The sequence below is a fragment of the Meleagris gallopavo genome, chromosome 10 (genome assembly GCF_905368555.1).
Source record: "Meleagris gallopavo chromosome 10, MGAL_WU_HG_1.1, whole genome shotgun sequence".
NCBI classification, from domain to species: Eukaryota; Metazoa; Chordata; class Aves; order Galliformes; family Phasianidae; genus Meleagris; species Meleagris gallopavo.
In genome coordinates this window covers 9636370-9650350 of record NC_139413.1, presented here as the reverse complement: position 1 = coordinate 9650350, position 13981 = coordinate 9636370, and the positions used below count along the sequence as shown (strand labels likewise).

Here is a 13981-nt window from a genome sequence, read left to right as displayed (position 1 = left end):
TGGAAGAGAAGACAGGGAACTGTAGTCAGCTTCAGTTCACACTAGAGTATATTAGAAAAATTTCTCCCTGATAATGAGATTGACAAGCTGCAAAGGAATTTCAACACTATCTTGGTCCAATGTTGAAGTAACTGAGATGGAAACAGAAGAGGCTCCATGGGATTACAGTAAACTAGCCTAGCTCACATTTCTGCCTATGCTTAAATTCCACAAGGATCAAAGTATTATCACAAAAGCTGTGAGCAGTTATTTCTTCCTCCTTGTGTTATGGCCACTTAGCAATCCAGCAACCACCACAGCCCCTAGAGGTTGCTCTTGCACATTAGTTGCCACACTCCTTGAAGCAATGTACATTTCCTTGTACTGTTTAACCACACTTGATTTCTATCACACAAGCATATGCAGCACCTCTGGTAGTGCTCAATAGCTGGCTTAATTATTTTTTTGTCTTTCCAGCTTCCATATATCAGCAGAAGTAAGCTACTTTTGAAGATCCGTCTTTAAAACATTATTAAATAAGTATTTGTTCATTCAATGTAAGCGATCTGAGTATTTTGAAAAGACGTTATCACTAAGAACATGCAATTTATTGTAGCCTATCACAATATGAGATGAAATTCTAACAGGTAGATAAGCTTAATTAAAGAATTACCACATAGCATCTTCCTTTATTGTTTTATACTTTTATAAAAAATTACTTGATATAACATATTGTGATACGCAAGACTGAATTATTACCTTTTCTTTAGCTTATATTTTCCAATAAAGCTGTTTTTCATAGGAAAAAAAATTATAATTATCATTTGTTGAAAGCATATGTAGGAATATAAAGGAAGGTGGGACAGGCTCAGAGTAACCCCAACTCTTGATGGTCTACAGTCTGTTACAGCAGGCCACTTCATGACTTCCCCCACACCATGGAAAAAGACACCAGTTTCAGTAAAATGCCTTTAAGAGTAAGCATTATGCAACTGAACAAAAGATGGATCATCTTTTATCCTCACTCTAAATGTAAATTTCACATACTGACAGTATTCTCCTACTATAGAGTACCAAAACTTATTGTCTTTGGCTTTACTGATTAAAATAAGAATCAGGAACTTCAGACATTCCAGCTGAATGTCATGAGCACAGCCTAGATCAGAACAGATGTGTCCTTTCACATAATAAAACGTTAACTGAAATAGCGCCTTAAAGCTTAGATTCTCTGCCAGTACTGTGACTACTGAAAAGGAGTTAGTATATGCCCTCCAAATAATTCATATATAAGGAGATGAGAATGGAAGAAATCTAACCAGTGAGGGCCAAAATATTTTAAGAGCACCAAAGAACCCCGCGATTGAAGATCACGCTATGAATCATTCTGCACAATGAGGCACTCTCAGCACAATGTGCTAAAAAACCATCCTACTGTTAAGTTCCCGTCTACAGGGTTCTCTTCTAGGAGCTATGGAAAACCTTCAGAATCTATCCCAGAGCACTAAGAAATTATACTACTACTGTTGGACAAAACTAAAACATATCCCCTATTCAGGTCTTCTAGACAGATCCTGAAAGCAGCTACATTTTGGTTCATTCATGTTAGGTATGTCCATTTTCCTAGGAAAGAACCAGCCTCAGTCCTGATTTCCACAACCTACAAGTCCTCCTTCACACTACATGGAGATGAGCCAACATGTTACTAGCAGGACTCCTTCTTGATGTTCCTCAAAGGCCACTAACAAAATCCCTTTCAAATTATCCAGCTGTATAGTTCACTTCTTTGAACACTATGTCTCAGAGATCAAAACAAGTCACAATTATACTGGTGCACTAAGTGAGACTAACAGTACTACTACTACAAGCATTTTATGCAATCTCATTTTTTAATGTTTGCATTTATTAAAGCCAAAGAAGCTTAAATGAGAATAAAGAAAACATTTGGAAAAAAAATGGGTAAAATTAATAGACCACATTAATGCAGAACTTAAAAAAAACATATTGTACAAAACTACTACTGTATTCTAAGACGTTTCTGCAGTACAGTTTGCTGCAGGGATGGGACGAATATATTGTTTATCTGCAAACCAACACTGAAAATTCTAATTTGTATATTTGAACAAGGATACTAAAATATACAGATGTCACAGCTACATTAATAGTCAACTGATCACCAACTGAATCTGGTGCAACTAATGAGCTTTGTAAGAGCTATTCAAACTCCCTTATTGTAAATATCCACTTTTTCAGAAGTTTATGAGTTTGATTCTTGTTACATTTCAGGAATAACATGTAGAAACTCCTTTTTTGGACTCAGCAAAGAACTGAAATACGAGATTCGTCCCTTCCCTCACTTGACACACAGAAAACAAACAGAAACAAATTTAGAATATAAAAGCAGTAAAGCAGTACCTGACCAGAAAGGACTGGAGGAAGGGGGAACAAAGCTGAAGTCTGGAGGAGTTACAAAAGAAAACCCACAGAACAAAGGGGGGGCTTAGAGAAAGAAAGAGAAAAAGAGAAAAGCAAAAGTACATTGAAATATTGGCACAAGATTTAAATAATAGTTTTTTAACTATATAATTCATTGATAATAAGGAAACTAAGGTTCCCTACTAAGGATGTCTGGAAGGAAATTGACTGTAATAACTAGAAAATCTTAACCTATGATTTAATTTTTAACAATTGCATTTTTCAAAGAATAAGAGAAGCAAATTAAAACTGCAGACTCTTGCAAATATTTTCAGATATAGCAAAGTTTTTTTTTTTCCTTAATTTTGCGTGCCTCACTAACAGTACAAAGGCAGGAACTAATGCAAACATAAGAATTCCTCTTCAGCTCAGGAAGACTACAGCCACACACCCTCAATTAGGAATACAGTCTAAATACCAGTTTAAATGGAATGTCACAATATGCATGGGGAAAGTATGCATTTTGCCCTGATAATCATTATCATCAGTAGGAATTCCTCAGCTACCCTACATTGTCTAAGGATCAAACAGTGCTTTGCATCTTTGTGGTTTTCCCTGACTCAAGAGAAAATCCTCAAGCAAAAAAAAAAGTATGAATTTCAAACAGGCAGAACCTGCACATCATCCTAATCCCTGTAACATGGAATTCCTTTAACTCAGGTAAAGGACTTGCAGTGCATTTGCTCTACTGCCAACTAACTTAGGGTAATTTGTCACCACATTTTTAAATGCAGAATTAGACAAAATGCACTAAAATGGCTTTAAGTGGGATTACATTTTGTTGTCACATTCTCACATTTTGTCACTCTTTGGAAGAATTAATGAATACATTTTCATCTTTACATAACATACAAAAACTAATTAAGTTGAGACAATTGCTCCCTACTATGCACATAGAAAGCTGAAGTCCATTTTCATTTAGATAAATAATATTCTAACCTTTAAATAATACCCAATAATACCTATCATTATTAAACAACACAGTTCCTTAAAAATGTAGCAGGCTTCTACTCATCACATTAAGCTGTTTCTCTGAATTTATTCTTGTGACTACAGAAGAAAACCATTTTGAAGCCAGACAATTGTATATTTCCATCCATGAAGACAAGAATTATTTTATGCAAGGAATAAACAGAATCCATAGTAAAGGAAATGATATGGTTTTGTGCATTTTACCTGGATGAGAAGAAATGCATTTATGACAGCGAAACAGCCAGCATAAATAAAATTAACACAGGTGATACAGTCTTCTCACATCTATAATCTACGAGTCAGTACAACAGTAATACAAAAGTAACAGACTCTTGCACACTAAAAACTGCCCTCTGTTCCTTCACATTGATGATCCCTTCCTGCTTCTAAAACTGAATGGGTTATCTGAGCATGCGTGAATTTACCTGAGTACAGAAGCCAGCAACCCCAGGTGATAGTTCTGTGCGCAAATGTCACCCAAACAAAAAAGGCAACTTTAATGAATTAGTGTCACCATTCTCAGGCATAATTAACTGTCTTTACAGCTAACAAATGAGCAAGAGTAGCATGAGGGAATAAATATACTTCAGGCGCTACAAAAGGAGTACTTGGTCCTGTTCATATATCTGAATACCATGAGAATTCTTTATCTGATTTAACTGGAGGTTTGATTTTGTGATAAACCAGCATGGCAAGGGAATCCTACCAGATTTCTACAGATAGCCTTTGGTGTAGTCCATTAAAAGAAAAGCTAGATTCTTTTGTTCATGAACATCCAAGATGACATTTGCTTTATTTTACTTTATCAACAGTAGCGTGACCTGATAATGTATCTACTCCTAATCAAAAAGTGAAAAAAGTCAGATAATGTTTGGCCTCGCGATTTGGAATAAAATGCCAAGAACTATTTTGCAGAAGAATGTGAACTAATCTTTAATTTTTACTTTTAATTCAGTAAATGATAAAATCAGTCCTCAAATCTAGTATAAGAGTTAATATTTTTCTGTGAACAAAACACAATTTGATCATCGTACATTCAGAAAACCCTGGAGCTGAAAAATTAAAAACGAATGTACCATTTCTCCAAAAGTCATCTCATTTAACTACTACACTGGAAGAAGTAAACATCTAACAGTTAATCCAATCATATTAAAAGTGTGTGTTAAGTCTCAAAAAAGAGTGGGTGACTTATTTAAGACCATAAGAAGTCCTAATTAAAGTGGGAAGAAAAATTAACTGTCTTCATAAAACGAAGATCATGTTCTAAACAAAATAGTAGGTACTGAAAGGAAAAGTGCATTCCTTGACAATATAAGATATTACAAAGTGATTTGTTAGAATTCGTATCAAAAATTAAAAATCAACTGAAATGCCACATGATTTTCTTTCCTTCAATAGGTAAATGAAAACATGACTATTACCAAAAAAAATAATACAATCCTTCTTGCATTTTTCTGTGAAGCAACATTAATTTGGTATTGCAATTCAACTTCAAAATGGCTCAAAGACTATTAGCAAGAAATGACAACCTTCTCCAAGTCTTCAGTATTTTACTGGATGTTTTTCAGAAACACATTCCCTCTTATTCTCCTAAAAACCAACTGCTTTGAACAAATAATAAGTTGATGCCTTTTCAAAAGATATCCTCATTAAAAAAATCACAGAGCTGAAAAAATGGTCAAATGCCCTTCTTCAATGCAGCAGACTTGGTTGGCTCCCTTTCAACAAACTATGGTGAGGTTTTTTGCATTCAGATTACATAGGAGGTCAAAGAAACCATTTACATGGAAGCTCACATTGAGGGCTGAAATGAACTAAAACCAAAAGTGCAACTGCTGCCCCTTCACTTACTTGTTTCCTTCTTTAAACGGAAGTTCAGCCCAAAATGTATAAACCTCAATTGAAGAGCCACAATGTTCTCTCATCCTAGCAATATGGTTACTCTAATATCAACTTGGCAAAAATTAACAGGACAGATGTAAAACTGGGCAGTATGACTCACAGACAGGCTGCTATTTAAGGAAATTTTGCTTTAAAAAAAAGAAAAAAAAAAGAAAACTCTCAGAGGAGTATGCTGACACTTTAAACGAAAACTGTCACATATATTAATTAAAGTGTCAACCAGAGTCAACCTAGGTAGGAGCAGAATTGTGGATATCTATTAGGTTTCACACAAGTCTGAGAATTGAGACTTTTTTGATCAGTTTGGCTTAAAAGAAAACCTGTTAGATCCCACAAGTATCCTATGTATCCAACCAGTATCCAACATCAGATGCACTTTCTCATCCCTTCGACTAAAATGAGAGTATCCCCCATTTATGTTTCTTGCATCCTGTGAAGCATGAAGTGATTGAACTAATGCTGTTGCAGAGTAGTAAGTTGGTGGACAGTACAGCTGTATCTCAACTGATCTAAGGGAAGAGAAGAACGTGTTTCTGCTTACAACCAATAATAACCAAAACAAAAGCAAAGAAAACTAAGCAAGGCATGCTATCTAAACAATTAAAGCCTCAGTGCTATGAAGAGGCAAAGGATGAATAAAAGCACAAGATATGACAATAGAAAAACAAAGGGAGATCATAAGCTTAAAGAAGAAGAAAAAAATGGAACAAATTCACCCAGAACAGATATGCATTAAGACACAGCATAACAGACAGAACTCCTGAGGCACAGTGAAAGAAAACAGAAACAAAAGGAATAAAGAGAAAATCAGACAAAGAGTAAATGAAATGCACAGAGATACACTACTTTCTTACAATAATTTATTCTCTATTATCCTCATTCTAATTAGGAGAGGAAGCAAGTCTCTGAAGTTATTGAAATATTATGGAACAGAGAGAGACATGCAAAGAAACAGAAGCTCACAGACACAGCAGATGGAAAAAGGTCCACCAGATTCATCATCGCCAAGACTAGATTGGACTCTATGGTCCTTCATGGGAGTCTTCATACTGTTAAAATCCATTAATTTTTATTTTGCTGTTATTATCAGCCATTGTTTGCAGAACTGCAAATCTAAGATTTGCTCTTTGACAGGAATGTTATATATTTTCCAGAGATGGGCCATGTGGTAATTTTTATCATTAGAATTTTAGAAATCATGCTGGTTTCCACTTATGTTGCAATAGGATAAAAAAAAAGAAAGAAGGAAAGAAGGAAAGAAGGAAAGAAGGAAAGAAGGAAAGAAGGAAAGAAGGAAAGAAGGAAAGAAGGAAAGAAGGAAAGAAGGAAAGAAGGAAAGAAGGAAAGAAGGAAAGAAGGAAAGAAGGAAAGAAGGAAAGAAGGAAAGAAGGAAAGAAGGAAAGAAGGAAAGATACTATCTTAATTTTAAATATCTGCAGACTAATTTTAAACTTCAAAACTTTTAATCTGCGTTGTACAGTAAATCATTTTAGACACAGACGGGCATTGAATAAACACCTAAGGTTAAAAGCAAAACATAAAAACAGTTATGATACAGAAAATGCAATGCATTAGGTTTATCTGAGAAATTCATGTGGTATGGGTGAGATCCTAGTTCACACAGCTACATTATAAGACTGATTTACTTAAATCCCTTTGCAAGGATTAGAAATTGTCACAGATGCTTATTAGCACTTAAGCTAAATGCATGCAAATATCCAAAAAATTAAGCAGGATGCAGCTCAACTTCTCATCAGCATTCCTAATAGAATACTGAATAATAAGGAGATTTTAAAGTTTGGCAGAAAGACAAATTTGCTAGACATGTTTATAAACCGCCTGACAGATCCGAATCTGCTTAGCTTAAAAAAAAAAAAAAAAAAAAAAAAAAATCCTAGGTAAAGCCCTTTTTAAATACTTGACAGAAAATAGTACATAAATTTGTAATACTCACAGTTGCCACCCGCTCTGTTACCCCTCTGTCCCACTGAGTTTTCAGATTCTTTGTATGGAAATTGAAGTGTAGTATCCAGACTTCGAAAGCCTTCTTTGAGAGAGTGGTGCTTATAGTAATCTACAAGTTCCTTGCAGAAAGGAAAACACTGTCATCGGAAATTGAAATCATACCCTTTTCATGATTCTGGTGTACAGTCCAAGACAGTTTCATAAAATAAAGTCACTGCTATGATCTCACAGAGCACATACATTAAGAAATCAAATAGCCTAATAAATATTGATTGCTTTTATATTGCAACTTAACTGCATAATTTAACCCTTACCCTGAAGTACAGAACACATTTATAAAGTGAAACCTACTTTTTCATAACAATCATACACGTCTTTTTTTTTTTTTTTTTTTTTTTTTTAAACACACCTTTATAGTCAGAGTCAACATATTGCTTTGTTGAACAAAGCTGAGCATGTATTTGCTTTTCTGAAGTCAGGCAGAAAGCAAGGTTAGTTGTTCATTAAGCACGTAACTGTAATTGCCTTTGTTTTCTCAAATTTCTTCTACAGTGATAAGTGATGTTCATCGAGTAATGAATTTATGATAAGCGTACAGATCTCAACAAAACATATAAGCATTGCATATAAAATAATGGAAATGTGAATGAGTAGATAAATGGACCATGTAAAAAATTTCAAGGCATTTCTATGAAAATCTGTTGGTTTTTCCTCCTCAGAGGAAAGGGTTCTTCAACCTGTCACTGTCTCTTAGCTTTGAATCATCTCTAATAGTGACGATATCAAACAGTTCATACACAGAAGCTGGAGTAAGATTAAAAGTGACTAGACAATTATAAGCAAACATATTTCATTTGATTCATGATACTTCAACTGTGGGATTTCACTCTTCAGAAATGCAATCAAAAAGTAATGCAGTTACTGTAAATCCTTCCCTCTTTCCAGTACCTATTCAGTCATTCCATTCTACATAGTTACATCCTGATTCCCAAAATGAAGAGTTGACCAAGCCAAGCATAGGTTAAAATAAGGAAAAAGAACCATGTTCACTTATTTCCTTCAATTAAAAATAAATAAATAAATAAAAATTAAAATAAGAAAATAAAACCTTCCGTGATCATTATTAACTTCAGCCAACAAAATGACTCCCAAGATCTAATGCACGCATCACATTTCTGATAACTGTCCAAGGCTTATCTTCTGAGGCAACCTCTGGAGCACTTCACTTCCCAATGCTGTAAGCTTTTGTAGACTGTTTGTAAGGTAGAATCTAAAGCTAAGAAATATCTACACCTACTTTTAACAGTTCATTGTCACAGACTGCCAGACACTAAAAGCAAGCAGGAAGGTCAGAAGAATAAGAACTATTTGGGCTTTGTTATCTGACATTAACACAGCAGGCAAGCTACACTGTCTGCAAACAAATTTTCTTTCACGTATCATTCAAATTACCAAGGCAACAGAAACAGCCATTTGTAAGCAAGCAGCATTCAAAGTGGGACTCAAATTTCTCCTCTCTTCTACACCACTGTAAGGGATACATTCCATACCTAAATATAAATATGTAATTTTAAGCACGTCGCCATGACTTAAAGCATAAACCTTAAGAATCAAGAAATACCTTATTTGCAGATATAGACATAATTCAAATCTCTCATCCTTCTGCATTTCCACATACCAAAGTAGCACACACTTGAACAGCAACAGTTACACAGAAATCACACATTGTTAAAAACCTAATCAATATTTACCATTAAATTTTTAAATTTTCTATTTTCTGCAATGTGGAAGTAGCCATCTCTTGTTAAAATCTTGATGTGTTTCACTTCGTTATTGTACCTGTGGGCAATGAATAACTTATGAATATAAATGTGTTTTAATCAGGGGCAATCAATAGTTACCTGAAGGCATGCCCCAATAACATTATCCAAATAAATTCTTAAGAGAAAATGCTCATCTATGTCAACACAAAGTTGACATCTAATTAAAAAATATATATTTATTCAACTACAGCTGAAGAGGTAATCTGTGTTCTGAAAAGAAGTTGTAACTAACTACTCTAACCAGGAATTCCCACATATTGTTTGCTTCTCTATTCATTTTGATAATCCCTCAAAATGATGAAATTTGCGAACACATTCTACTGAAATGTCTGAGATGCTAAGACTTTCAACAAATTTCCACTAAAGTCAAGGAAACAATCTTACTCACTTAAAAAGATTACATTATATTTTAAACATCTGCTTAGTCTTACCCAATACATTAGAATGCCTTTTTCTTTTTTTTAGACTTGTTTACATCAGCATCAAAAAACTACTGCTACTTCCTCCTATAAATCCCACGTACTGTGTGTGATTACATAAATTGATTTTTTTTTTCCCCTTATTGGTCTCATATATTGAGATATCAAGTTGTAAGTTAAAGCAAAACAACTTATCCCACTTACTTAATGCTAATTGCATATTCTCCTGACTCTTTAGTCCTGTGTCGCACCAGATAAGTGCTATTTATTCTGTTAATAAGTTCACTCTCTGCTTGCAATCTTTCCATTGCTCCTGCAAACCTGTAACACAGAGAACAAAAAATTGCCTATGAGCTCTCCAAAGGTATCTCAATACTCTTCCTGAGACAATAATCTAAAAATACATAAATTAGAATTGAATACTACTTCCAAATCTTTCAATAAAGCGTGAAGAAATTCTGCAATCAAGTTAGGGAAGTTTTTAATTAGAAATTGTCAAATACAATATCTGTTGAAGAAAGTAACTGAGCCTTAGCATTAGCTGAATGACTACTACCTTGAATACTTCAGAGACAAATGCTAGTAACACTAGGTCAAAGACGACCTCTACAAGGTTTCAGAAAAATTATTTAGTTTCATAATTACTGATAACCTCTTATAGCTAAAAAATGGGTAGACCAAACTTATACACATACACAAAAAAAAAAAAAATACTCAGCCTAATATGTTCAAATTTGAAAGTTCTACTGCTGAGAATTGAAAGCTAAAATAAATAAGTCACTGGTACTGTTGTCTGTTTGCATGAGCAGATTTGTGCTCCTGCTCTGAATGGGACTTCATGAGAGGCTGTCTGCAAATATTTATGTACAAAACCAGAAACAGAACTGAGGAGGTGGAAAGTAACCTAGCTTACAGTTAGAAAGTGCTTATTTTACCATTTTAGATATCAGTCAAAATTTAGTCAACATGAAAGACCATTGCTTCACAAAATGCATCACTATGTATTAGAAAAGGTGTTTGAAATGTATCACAGAGTACAAGACTTTACAGCAAGTTTCAGCCTGAAGTCATTTTTCAGTATCTCAAAACCTTAGAGACTAAAGACTTATCCCAGTGATGCATTTTCTCTAAATACAATTATAAATACAGCAAATGTTAGAATTGCAGTAAAAATACCAATTTATAGTATTAAACATTCTATTTAGATTGTTTTGAGAAATCCATGTTTGTTTTGTTCCAATTTCATTTCACACAAGCTGGAGAAAATCAGAACTCATCTGTAAATGACAAAGTATAAAACTATTGAAAGCACGTGATGATTAATCTGCTCTTTCAGAATTAGCACATGTTTTCCAGGGTCTGGTGAATTCTAGTAAAAAGAGGTCACTCAGTACACTCCACATGCTCCAGACTAGCACAAGGTGTAGTTTTGATACACTGTCCTTTTATAGGGACATGTGTTATGTTATGTGTATGTGTTATATAATGTTTTTTTTGCTTTGTTTTTTTTTTTTTTTTTTTTTTTTAGGATTTTCTTTGTTTTTTAATTAAAGGAAAAGCAGATTTATTCATGAGACAAAATGTATTTAAAATTAATCCTTCTCTCTAGTCACTTAACACATAAAATCTACTTGCATGCTTCGTATTACACTTATCTCCTACTGTTCCACTTCAGACCCCTGGGACTAAGGCTGTGCAGCTACAGACTTGCAAACAGAATGTCTAAACCATTGAGCAAATTGTTACATCATAAATGCTTTTAGACCATCTATGGCGTTTGCCCAAACCATTGCACAATGCCTTCTTAAGAAGCCTAGAAAAGTTAAACCAACACAAATTAAATTGTAATAAGCAGTAAGCAGTTATCTTTTTATGGCTACTTCTTAGAAAGAGACTCTTGTAAGACTAAAGAGGGACTCACCACAGTTGCGATGAGTAGTCAACTGGCTTAGGAACCTACGACAAAGGAAATGTAAGAGAATGCAGATCAGGATTTTTTTTTTTCCAACACACAAATTAGACAGTATTGTACTAGTATCCAACATCCACAAGAAACAAGGAAAAAGAAATAGATCTAGTCTGAAAGACTGTTTTCATTTGAAGAAACTTAAAATAAAAAGCAAATATTATATGCTATTCTGAAAGTAACATAATATTTTAACTTAAATGCTGCTGTGACAGATATTTTTACTGCTCATACATATACATGCATACATTCATCTGTATAAATATGTGCACATGCGTATGCACACTTTTTTTAAAATCAGAATCGTCACTTTTATTTTGTTAGCGCCTACATTAAGTTTCATACACAAAATAATCTCATGGAACTTACTTACTGTTGAAAAGTATCTTTAAAATGTGCAAATGTATATTAACACATACAAAATTCTGTGTTTCCAGGATTACGTGGCCTTCGAAAAACTGTCTACACAGAATGTAGTACATAATCTCCAGAGAGAGATAAAATTAATCCACGGATTATTTATTGCATAGTTTCATTCATATCTTTGCACTTTGTTTTACTCCTGCAGTGGATTTTAATAAGTATGGAATTAAATGTTAAAAATCAAGCAAACTACCACCAGTTTGCAAAATAACTGTTATATGTTTACATAAGCATACGCATAGATAATGTTAATATATGCAAAAAATAAGCACAGTATAGAAACATCCGTGATAATCAGCATTCCTTCTTGACCACCTCTCACTGTTGTCTGATACATCAGTATTTCACTACTCTTTTAAAATAACTTGCAAGGTGCTGAAAAACTCATTTAGAAGAAGCTTAGCATACACTTTGCAGATTTATAACCTGATGTCAAACATTCTTAGATCAGCAAATGATTTTTTCATCTAGAGAATCACAGATTATTTTGTTTTCTAGAATATAATACCACAAAATTAGTGTCATTCTTACAATTTTTAATGCCAATGGATTGTATTAATCAGAGACTTCCAAACACAGATCATCTCAGAAAGACATTATACAGGTCTACCAATGTAAGATAATTGAAATTAATTCAATTAAACTTCTCCTACAAGCTTGTATGTTAAATAACAAGTAAATACAAGCAGATGATATCTGCCAAGTCTTCCATCAGGTCTCTCAACCTAACCTTGAACTAAAGGCACATAATTCCTTCAGATGAACAAAAATTCACAAAGCTCTGCATACTGCTTTTAACATAACATTCATTCAAGCTAAACACATCACCATTCATTTGAATGTCTCTCAATCTAAGATATTTATGTTAAAATTGTGAATTACACAGGATGACCCTAAATCTACATTTTCTCTAAGAAATAATGCAGGCACTATTGTGGTACACAAAGTTTCGTGAAAAAAAAAAGGGGTCACATGCTCAGCTTGCACAGGAGTAAATCTGTCCAGGTATTAAAACAGTAATTAAGATAATCTAATTTTTGTAAAGAAGAAAAAGGAAGAACACATGCATTAATCCCTAACAACGTAGAGAAGGGGTTCACAAATAGTAGTACCATACTGCTGGTGGCATGCAAACCTCTTTGAAGTGTAAGGGCATAACACAGCTAGGTACTACTACTGTCAGTAGCAGTGGCACTATCACTAAACCTACTAATAGTCAGGCATCTCTATCTTTAATTGTAAGACTTGGGGGAAAAAAGTAACAGATTATGAACATGCTGACAAAGAACTCCTGTGAGAGATATTTTTGTGAAGCAACCAAATGAAACATCCAAAGGCCAACTGGGCATTTACGGAGTCTTGATGTGCTGCAAGATATTTTGATAATAATATATTTTTCATCTACAGAAAAATAGCACCTTGAAAGATTTGCATTACCTGCCATAAGGTTAATTAAGTAATTTCAGCAACAGAAGAAAAAGGAACAGTTAAAAATACAAACATTTTGATTTCTCAACCTGCCCTACTAAGTTGGAAAGGATATACAAAATTCAAAGACAGTTTGAAGTCTGCACTTTAGAGTAGGCTAACTATAGATGGGTAGTCCTTTTCATTAATTTCAAACACACAATTTCATTGTCACGAATAGAGTAAAATCAAATGCTATTCCCAAAGCTCCTATCTCACATTGTGCTATACATCCACTGCCTCAACAGAAATGAGGAAAATGGAGAACTAGGAAGGATCAAGCATTGCTCTTGTGGTGCAGAAAATGTCTGCTGACATATACTACTTATCGCAAACAGGAAGAAATTGTTTATAGGTACATCTGTGAAAAGTCTGGAAAATATATATTCTGAAGCTCAGCAGTTTTTCATTCAATATTCATTTCCAAAATCTTTGATATATATATTTCAATCTGTTTCCGGGCATTTTTATATCAGTTGGTTGTAAAGACTGCTAGACTTAATAATAATAGTAAATGTTATAGCATGTTAAAAATCTGATTGATGTTTCAATATCTTTAACTGCATCATTTGTCATAATAAGATGCTGATATT

The 13981-nt window shown here is 33.9% G+C and overlaps 1 protein-coding gene across 4 annotated transcripts in view; it reads right to left on the bottom strand.

Annotated features, from left to right (window-relative positions):
• VAV3 (vav guanine nucleotide exchange factor 3) overlaps positions 1–13981 on the bottom strand; it is a 155161-nt gene that overhangs the window by 6939 nt on the left and 134241 nt on the right. For 3 of the 4 annotated variants that reach the window (XM_085231226.1, XM_085231227.1, XM_085231228.1), the window contains 4 exons: positions 11454–11488; positions 9737–9853; positions 9042–9129; positions 7280–7409 (listed from right to left, as the gene is read on the bottom strand). In XM_085231226.1, the coding sequence (XP_085087352.1) occupies positions 7280–7409; positions 9042–9129; positions 9737–9853; positions 11454–11488 (370 nt within the window). Of the gene's footprint in view, positions 1–2391; positions 2476–7279; positions 7410–9041; positions 9130–9736; positions 9854–11453; positions 11489–13981 lie in introns of all 4 variants that reach the window. The other variant, XM_085231229.1, reaches the window with a different exon arrangement.